The sequence below is a fragment of the Lissotriton helveticus genome, chromosome 3_2, assembly GCF_964261635.1.
Source record: "Lissotriton helveticus chromosome 3_2, aLisHel1.1, whole genome shotgun sequence".
NCBI classification, from domain to species: Eukaryota; Metazoa; Chordata; class Amphibia; order Caudata; family Salamandridae; genus Lissotriton; species Lissotriton helveticus.
Window position 1 is genome coordinate 84726130 of NC_136062.1, and position 9507 is coordinate 84735636.

Below are 9507 nucleotides of genomic sequence, written 5' to 3' on the forward strand. Positions count from 1 at the left end.
ACATACACTTTGACAAATATTTAAGTATTCTAATTAATACCAGTGATGAATTAAAGAAATTAGTTTTGATCACGTTGATTATGAGTCGTTGTCAGTCATTTAAAAAGTTCACATTTAGTTGTGTCAGTACTGGCATTTTCCTGTTGTTCTTAAGTATAGAGTGGCTGATCCTTGCTGACAATAAATAGGCCCAACCTCTGTATTATTTACTTTTAGAAAGATGGCCTTTCTCTGCTCTTCGCTCTGTGTACCTGCAGCCTGTTTTCAATACATGTCCGGTGGCAGCTGGAATTTGTGCATTCCCTCTAGACAGCCACTCGCAAAGGAAGGATAGGTGTGACTGAGTGGCATTTACACATTTACACATCCACATCCTGACGTGTCATCCTGGTAAGGATGGGAGGGAGGAGCTGACACTTACAGCTGAATAGGCAGTGTCCGACCCCAAACAAAGGGCCACATAACCTGTAAAGTGAGTCTGGAACCATGTTGGGAGGTAGGACCTCTGTGCACTTCAAAACCCCTCTTTGAAGTCACCTCCACTGACCCATTCAAACAACACACTACTAGACCCTACTAGATCTGTGAAGAAGCTCTGCCAGGAGGAAGGACTGGTGTGCTGCTATATGGACTGCCATTCTACTGGACTGCTGCTCTGGTAGAACTATTTTTTTTGCTGTACTTCCCTGCTGCCTGCTACCCTCTGCCCTGCTGAGGAAGAAATGGACTGACCGACTTAAAGCAAGGGTGATCTTGAGTGGCATGCTGGCTTGCCTCCTGTTCTAAGATTCAGGGATATCAAAGTCTTACCCCTTGCTCATGTGCCTGGTACAATGGAAGTGGATCCAGGAGCTTGCTTCAGTGGAGATGACATCCTCTGGTGCGTGAAGCAGAACCAATGCATTGTTGCTGTTGCAGGAACACAAACAGCACATCGTACTTAGAACCAGTGCATCATCATTGGAACCGACGCATCAGAACCACTGCATCACTGCCGCTGCAGTGAGAGAAGATGTACGCATCCCCTTGACTTTGTGGAGAAACCCAACGCATCGTCTTCCGAACTAACGCATCTTGGACTCTACGCTTCGCCATCGTTGCGTGGAGAACATCAACGCATCACCTCGGCTGCACCCCGCTTCGTGCTGTTTCGACCAGGATCAAAGTACTTTTGTTCAGTGGGCTTCGCATGGCTCCTGTACAAGGCCCGCGCTCCATTATGGTCGGCCTCAACACGTCACTTTGCTTGGGTCCAGCAAGACCAGATAACTCCAAAAGGCGCTTAATGCTTGTAAGAGCTATTTTCACTTTTATACTTTAAAAATTCATATCTTGACTTCTACTTATTGGATTTTTGTTGTTTTGGTGTTTTATTTATAAAATCATAATCTATTTTTCTAAACTGGTGTGGAGTTTGTATGTGGTGTTTTCGGTATGTTACTGTTTGAAGTGTTTCACAAATACTTGACACATTTCCTCCTAAGTTAAGTGTACCTGTACTGTGCCAAGCTACCAGAGCGTGAGCATAGTTTAATTTACAATGTGTATCTGACTTACCCTGACTAGGATTGTGGTTCTTGCTTGGACAGAGTGCATACCTCTGCCAACTAGAAACTAAATATCTAACACCAACCATTTCTGCAACATAATAATTATAAATAGCTGCTTTATTAGGGACAGGACGTACCATACGCCCAGAGCAGCTCTACTACAGTTAAAACATTAAATAGTTTCACTGAAGTGTCTGTTGAGACCAACCTTTAGTCATTAGCCAACATACAAGACCAGGGCTGCAAAAAGAAAGGTTATCCCCCCATTTTCATTCAACAGCAGCATCGATTTAAGAGTAGACAGCATTTAAGATCTGTGTGTCATTTGCAAGGAAAGGATGGATTAAAGGAAAGAAAGCACTAGACTAAGAGGATGAAAAGGTAAATGTAAGTGAAGTGGGAGGATCGAGTGGATAGGCAAACAAAGTAAGGACAGACTTAAGCAAAGGGACAGAGCAAATATGTGAAATATGGTGTACAATGGGACAAAAGCAGAGGAGCAGAGAGCATAAGGTAACATACTTCTGAAAGAATCAGAAGTAAAACATATCTATTAAGACTTGCAGAGAAGTGATTGTGGGGAACAACTTAATTAAACAACATAATGGTGTGCTAGTGTATTTAATGTAAAAAAGAAAATACACATTAAAAAAGAGGAAGCACAGAAGAGATTACAACTAGAAGCATTATAAATTGGATAAAACATTTTGTGGGAAAATTTACAAAAACATTTATGGTGGAGAAAAAAATCTATTTTGCATATTTTCCATTCACAGATTTAATTCTGTCATTTTAAATCCTTTCGAATATATATTGTGTGCTTGAACTATTACAAAGAAATAATAATACTAATATAAAGATTTTGAACAGGCTGCTAAAACTTTTAGCAGTATTCCACTTTCAAATTAATGTTATTAAAGCATGCACTTGTCACTTGAATTTAGCACCACAATGAAAAATGGCTGGATTTATAGTTTGGCAGACTGTGTACCCCAATGCAAGTGGTGCCTGACAAACGCTCACTATGCCCGCCTTCTTCAGAGACTAGCACATGTTAAGTATTCCTTTATTAGAGCCCGAATAGCTCCTTTGATGGGATACTTTCTCTGATGGCCAGCATGAGTTGTAGTCATATGAGCAAGGGCATTACATCACAGACACTATTTAGGTTGGCCAGTGTAATGACTCTTTCATTCCTGCCAGTCACCACCAGGACAAACTTGGATGTGAAGGACAGGAATGAAACATAACGACTCTCCCACACCTTGGACAAAACTCACAGGGAGTGTGGGGGGTATAAGAGGATTAGTTTGTCTTTTTTTCAGAAACTCCCACTTTGGAGTTTGTTTTTTAGGGGAAAAAAATAAGTAAAGGTTTTGGTGGACGGACGTCCAAACTGACGACGGACGTCCATCAAACATTTCATACATTAACTGGAACCTCCATTAAGGTGGTTCCTTTCAGTTTTCAGAGATGACCGCTGGGCAGCAGTCATCTCTAAATTTGGCAGACGAAATTCTGTCAGGATTGCAGAGAGAATTTCCTCCGCCATCATGAAGGACACTGTTTCATCCATCAAACCCTAACATCTGCCCTTAAATGTCTTTTTGCTAAGAAATCAATCTATCTGGTACACCAGCTGATGTCACTGCTTTGACCAACATATTAAGAAATATAACTAAAAATGAATACCACTAAAGGCAGAATTCAACTCAAATTTAGAAACAATTGATAAATAGAGCGCCACCATATCAAAAAGGTGATGTATCCCACTTTGCACCACCCCTTCAGATATATTCTATGAGAATTTTTATTTTGTATTACGATTCAAGTCTCTTTAAGGCTATACTGTTACACAATGTTAGTTCTAAAATGTTGGTCTTAATTTCATATGAAGATTGCTTTCATATCATGGAATAAGGGTTTGCTGTTCTCATTTAAGAAGGCTTGCTAACAGAATATCGAGGATTAAATATCGATAACCACAATATTGTGAAGTAAAGTATATAGGGATAAGTATGCCTTTACTAGATAACTCAAACATCTATTTACTCTCTATGGTTTATAAATTGTCAAAGTACATATATATTGAGTTAAGAATAGTTAATCTATACTTATCACTATATACTTACCTTCATGCTATAGAGGTAGTCAATATTTTCATGTGGCGATATGTTTGTCCTCGATATTCTGGCACACAACCTTTTAGGAACAAGACACAAATGGTCTAATAAGGGTTATCAGTTCTTTGACCCAGGTGTAGGCTTTGGAGCAGGGCTGGAATGAGTGTCAAAAGGAATTGGAAATATAAAGCTGAAGTTTGAATCGACCAGTAAACGACCAAGATCTTAAGTGGGTAAATTCATCACAGCCTTTAGAATTTTGCCCTCCAGCCGTCAATTAACCTCAATCCTCACCAAGTTCTATTAAAGATGATAAAACTGTCTTTTAAAGTTAAGCATCAGTACAGATAACGGTGTTACAATCTTTAAAAAGAGGACTTATGATCAATAAATTAAATAATGACCATCAGAAGCACGGCCAGTAGTCAACAATGTTTGCAGGGGCCAGTGTCTGCAGACGTTCGCCCAGAGTTCACAAACATCAGTTTGCAAGTATTTAATTCTAGCAGAAATAACTGTGCAGCATTAAATCTTACTAAAGTTCCATCTTCCACATGGCTGATGATTAATACACATTTAATATTTTCAGTTGTTTCAACTTAATTGTTATTGATTGCAGTATGTTTCTGTTATATTCCGGTTATGTATGGCTAATTGGTAACACTGTGAATTTGTGAATTCCCCATATATTCTCTGAAAGTGAATAAAGTGGAAGCCAATTGCCTAATTACATTATGGTATATGGTATGTACAGGCTAGGTCTATGGATAATTGTTACAAAATAGTAATCTCTAACTGGTGTTAGTTGACATTTGAATTTTTAGTCACTTGGCAAGTCCAGCAGATTATTCTTAAAGACATTTTCAGAATTCTGCCGGGTTTTAAACATCATTCTGAAATTTGATTAAAAATGAGACGTCAGTAACAGTCTCTGGAAAATGAATGTTGATCAGTTGTAACTGTGGCTGATGGAACAACAATGTAGCACGTTCTTAAAGTAAACAGCCACAAAGTTTAAAGGACATTACATTAAACTTCAACCTCAACAGAAAAAGACAGTTTTTATATAGTGTACTACACAGATTACTTACACAAGTCATCTCTAATGAAATGTCGAGTAGATGCAACATAGATATATAAATGTGTATATCAAGCATGTTTAGCTCATGTATACCTTCATCTCTACAAAATGAATGTAGAATCATTTGATTTTACATATCCTGATTGCTTCTTTTTGTGTTTAAGTTTGAACTTTCTTCACAGAGAGTGAAGCGAACTTGTTGGAGAAGTGGGAGGAGCAGGTGAAGTACTGCTAGGCCGGCCTTCACTATCAGTGTCATAGTCTTCATCTTTTTTCATGCATTGAAAGCCACCACGTTTTATGATTTTAATAATCACAACAATTATAACAAGAAGTGGAAGACTGACGCATAGACCTGTGACAAGTGGATAGTCAAAATCCTCTGATATTTTCTCAAATTCGAGTTTCTGGATGCCAGAGTCTAGACTGCCACCAGTTCCTTTATCTTTGCACATTGGAGGGGCCCAGCCTGTAGAACAGTGACAGTTACCTTTATTGTTGCATACTCCTTTGCCACTGCATGTTGTATATGCAGAACACGTATTTCCTAGAGACGATATATGGACACACTTCTGCTGTATACATATTTTCTCATTATCACATTTTGATCCATCTGAAACAAAAGCTGGGTCTGTTAGATCAGAATTCTTTAAATTGTCTATAGACATGCAGACAGAAGATTTTGCAGGGTAGTAAATTACGGGGGCCTTTGCAAATCTGAATGGCAAAGGGTTTGAATATGCACACTGCAGCTTTCCACACATAGCATCTTCAACAGTGCACCCGAAATAGGATCCTTTAATAGCAGAACCACAATTGCCAAACCTGTCCTGTCGAATATTAGCTTGCACAAAGCATGAAGCATCAGCTATATGTGAACCTTCTCCAAAGACTTTCTTACATTGTGCATCTGGATTTTGGCATTTACCTTTGTAGCAGTACCACTTTTGATCACCGCATGTATTTCCATTTTGTTGAAAGAAGTCATCCGGACAAACTGGTGATATCCCATCACAATACTCAGGAAGATCACATTCATCAGTTACATCCCCACAAAGAGTGCCCTGGGGAAGAATCTGACAATTATTACAGCATGCTCCCCATGCACAGTTGGCATCTTCTTTTAATTTACAATTACTGTCACAACATGTATCAGTTGAGCACTCAGTAGCTGTTCCGCAGTCACAATCTTCCCCATCATCTACAATCTTGTTTCCACAGATTCGAGGATACATCTGTACCCTTGGAGCTGGCTCATTCAGGAGGCAAGCTGCCTTAAAGATTGACACAAACTTTCCTAAATCTGCCACGCTACAGCTACTAAAGGTGGCAGCACCAAACGTGTTGCCAATGTTTGTATTCATTACGCACATTGTTCCAGAACACTGACAGTCCCTGTAATTGTCATGAATTAAACCAAGGTTATGGCCCAACATGTGGGCAACTAGTATTGAAAATTTCTCAATACCTTGATCCTGCGGATACACTATTATTGCCCCATTCTGTTGGGAACACATTCTTCCAAAGAATGTCAACCCACGACCCATGCTTGAGTCATATGAGAATAAGACTGGAATATCATAGCTCATCGGTTTGGGCCAAATCCAGTGAATCCAAGACACAAATATGTCAAGCTTCTCAAGTGTAGTGCCATTCAACAGGTCCACTTGATCTGAAGAAGCCCAGATATCCAGGGATGTCATAAAGATGCGTATATCCAAGGGACTAAACCTGGTGTTGAGATAACTCACTAGCAGGACCATGTTATCTGTTACAGTAGAAACACTTGACCCAAAACTGTCAAACAAGTCCTTTGTGACAAACAACGCCAATTCCAGAAAGCGAGTTGTCTGGCTAGCTGGTGCAGGCCAGGCTGGATTTATGCTGGAGGACAGCTGCTCCTCCACAGTTCGGTTGCTCTGTGCGTCTGTGTCATTGTCCGGGAAAAGCAGATCCTTGCCCAAGCTATCCAGTCGGTGGAGCAAGTGCTTGAAGCCATGAAGTACTTGAAAGGGCTCAATAGCATAGCTGATGTTTGCAAACTCCACTAGCCCCCTCAAACCTGTGCATGCCCTGAGCGTGGCAGCTGAGTTCGGGCTGTCCAGGACGTAGCCCTGATAGTAGCAGTCCTTCTTGAAAGGCTGAAGGTCTTGTGGTGAGTTGTATGGCTGGCCGTTGAGGTACAGCCTTAAATCGGATGGAATGAAGTTCTGCTTTTCCAAGTAAATAAAGTGCTTCTCACGTCCAAAGGTTATTGCATAGAGCAAGGAATCTGTCCTCTCGTCACTCTTTGGCAGCAACCTACGAGGGATCGTTATTTCGGACGCAGAGTAAAGCCTATCAAGGCCGACGCAAGGCGTCAGGCTGCAGAGCAGAACGGCGAGGGCAACGGCCATGTTAGGTGTCGCCCATGTTAGATATGGCCGTGCCCTTCCTCATCGAATAGTTTTAGCCCTGTTCAACATTGCTCTAACTTTCCGCAAGCGTCTGACGCAGCCCACTGTCATTGCGGAAGTGCTCGGGGGTGTGAAATGTTGCTGAACGTGTGCGTCTCCTGGTGATTGGTGAACTTGGAGTGGCGCGCGGAAGACGTAAGGTATATTAGATCTTTGACAGTTGACTGGAGGCAGGTTCCCCGTTCCACCCAAAACGAGTCAAACCATTCTTAAACGTCAAATGAACTGCTCATAGAAAATGTTCTGAAAAGAGGTTCTACAAGTGGCATTTACAAACCTGCATGCGTGTGGGACGAGCTGTGTGCCAGTCAGTGCCACTGAGACACATTTCCACAGGATAACTACATTTCCGAAAAAAAAGCTGAAACAGGCAGTAGACATAGAAGCAGGACCAACGGCCACGGGGCGGGGGGGGGGGGGGGGGGACTAGGGGCACCAGTGGAAGCACGAATTGAAATAAAAGAACGACTACGTCAATGCCACCTTTGCTATATAAGGGGTATACATTTAGAAAGCAAATTGCGATCGCAGAGAAAAATAACATTTACTAACTAGGATGATTTTTTGAAACCACAATTTCTTACTTTTATTTGTTAAACCATAGTAGGGTAAACGTATGTATTTCAAAACAGTGGAAAATTAGGTTAGCACTGGCTACACACATGCTTGGGCTGAGATGCATTTTAGTGCAGTGCTGTGGATACACCTACTAAAATGCATTAGACTAACCCTAGATGCGTGTCTCTTGTCAGCATACATGCCAACGTCAAGAAAGTTGAGAGATTAAAAAAAAATTGGGTATTTAATTATTCCATTAAATTGCACAGGAAAGGGGGCACCTTCACGGCGAGAAAGCTAAATTAAAGCCAGTTTTGGCTTTAAAAATCGTGAGTCTCCCCCACTGAATTGGGTCTGTAAACATGTATGTTACAGAGCTGGGGAGACTATGTAAGTTTAGCTTTGCTTTGCTTAAAATTTTCTCAGCCCTAATAAAAGTTAGCAGGAATTGACTTGACATCTTCCTCTGGTAAAAATCAAAATGCCTGTCATTTGTTCACATTTAAGATTTCTGGATGCCCTGGAGCATACCTGCCGACATCTAGGAAGAGGAAACGGAGCGCTTCAACAAAAAATCAGGGGAGTTAATTTTCCCAATTTTTCTCCACAGACTTTATTCAATTTTCGCATCCCCCCCTGCAGTTTCTTAGATCCCGCCCTGCAGTTTGTTAGAGGCAATCTTGTCCGTTGGCTTTCACTTCGGTTTTCTCCCTGCATTTGTTTAAGGGATAAGAAAATAGTGGTAAGTAATGGTTCTTGTCTTCCTACTACTATTCCTGTTTCGGCATTGTCCTTATCACTTAGTCCAGGATCATGGAATGATAAATGGGCATTGGAATAGTGTTATGATAAATAAATCAAGAAGGTCTGGGAATATTTCTAAGTGGATTTATTCTTCAAAGGAAGACCTGAACATCTTCATGCCAGACACAGCTGGACCAACTGCTCACTGATGCCACAGGCATGACATCATCTTAGAACTATCTAAGGCATCATAAGAAAGCAACATTCTAATGAGTGAAAGATGTGAGTAATGATAAAGTGATGAACCACATAACATATAAATATAACACATCTCTCCCCTTTATCAACACAACGAATATAAAAATTAACATGTATTAAATAAAGCTTGAAACATAACAAGTAAACAAAAGTAAAATCAAAAAACATAAACATTCAAATAAGCAGGTATTCTTCTCTCACTTGCATCTCTCAAAATGCATGAAACACCAGACCCATCTCCCTGCCTTGCAGGTATGGCATCACTATCAGAAGCAATTGTCACATCACAAAGCAAAGACTCACCACCTTGTTTATTCGAAAATCCCCAGACCTTCATCAGCATCCATATTGAACACTGTTCATTATCATACCTACACTCCATTTTTTAAACACTTCTCAAACACAGACTGTTTGTAACACGGTGAATCACCCTATACAGAGGCTTACGCATCCATGAAGGAAGAAGTTTTGTGCCTGCCTCGTACTCACCACCCCAAAACTCACCACCTTAGGGCACCAACCACCCTAAATAAACCGCACTTGGCACTTTCCTCCCTACAACAAACTGCACAGGATACTCACCACTGTAGTATTCCTATTTGATGTCATTTCTAGAACCATTGATGTCACTTAGAATGCTGCTGTGTCTAGAGCTCATTCTGCTGTGAGCTGCTCCTGTGTTAACTGCCTGTTTCTACTTGTGGATGTCAAGTTGTCATTCCTACAATAAAAGCTGT

At 40.7% G+C, this 9507-nt stretch overlaps 1 protein-coding gene across 1 annotated transcript; it reads right to left on the bottom strand.

The window, feature by feature from the left end:
* Positions 1–2155: 2155 nt before the first annotated feature.
* Positions 2156–7528, bottom strand: LOC144826476 (disintegrin and metalloproteinase domain-containing protein 9-like). The gene has a single exon (XM_078684839.1). The coding sequence runs from the start codon at positions 7148–7150 to the stop codon at positions 4931–4933; it is 2220 nt and encodes a 739-aa protein (XP_078540965.1). The 5' UTR covers positions 7151–7528; the 3' UTR covers positions 2156–4930.
* Between the last annotated feature and the right edge of the window lie 1979 nt (positions 7529–9507).

Excerpts from the sequence above, each read along its gene's own strand:
- LOC144826476 (XM_078684839.1), bottom strand. The coding sequence starts at position 7,150 with ATGGCCGTTGCCCTCGCCGTTCTGCTCTGCAGCCTGACGCCTTGCGTC.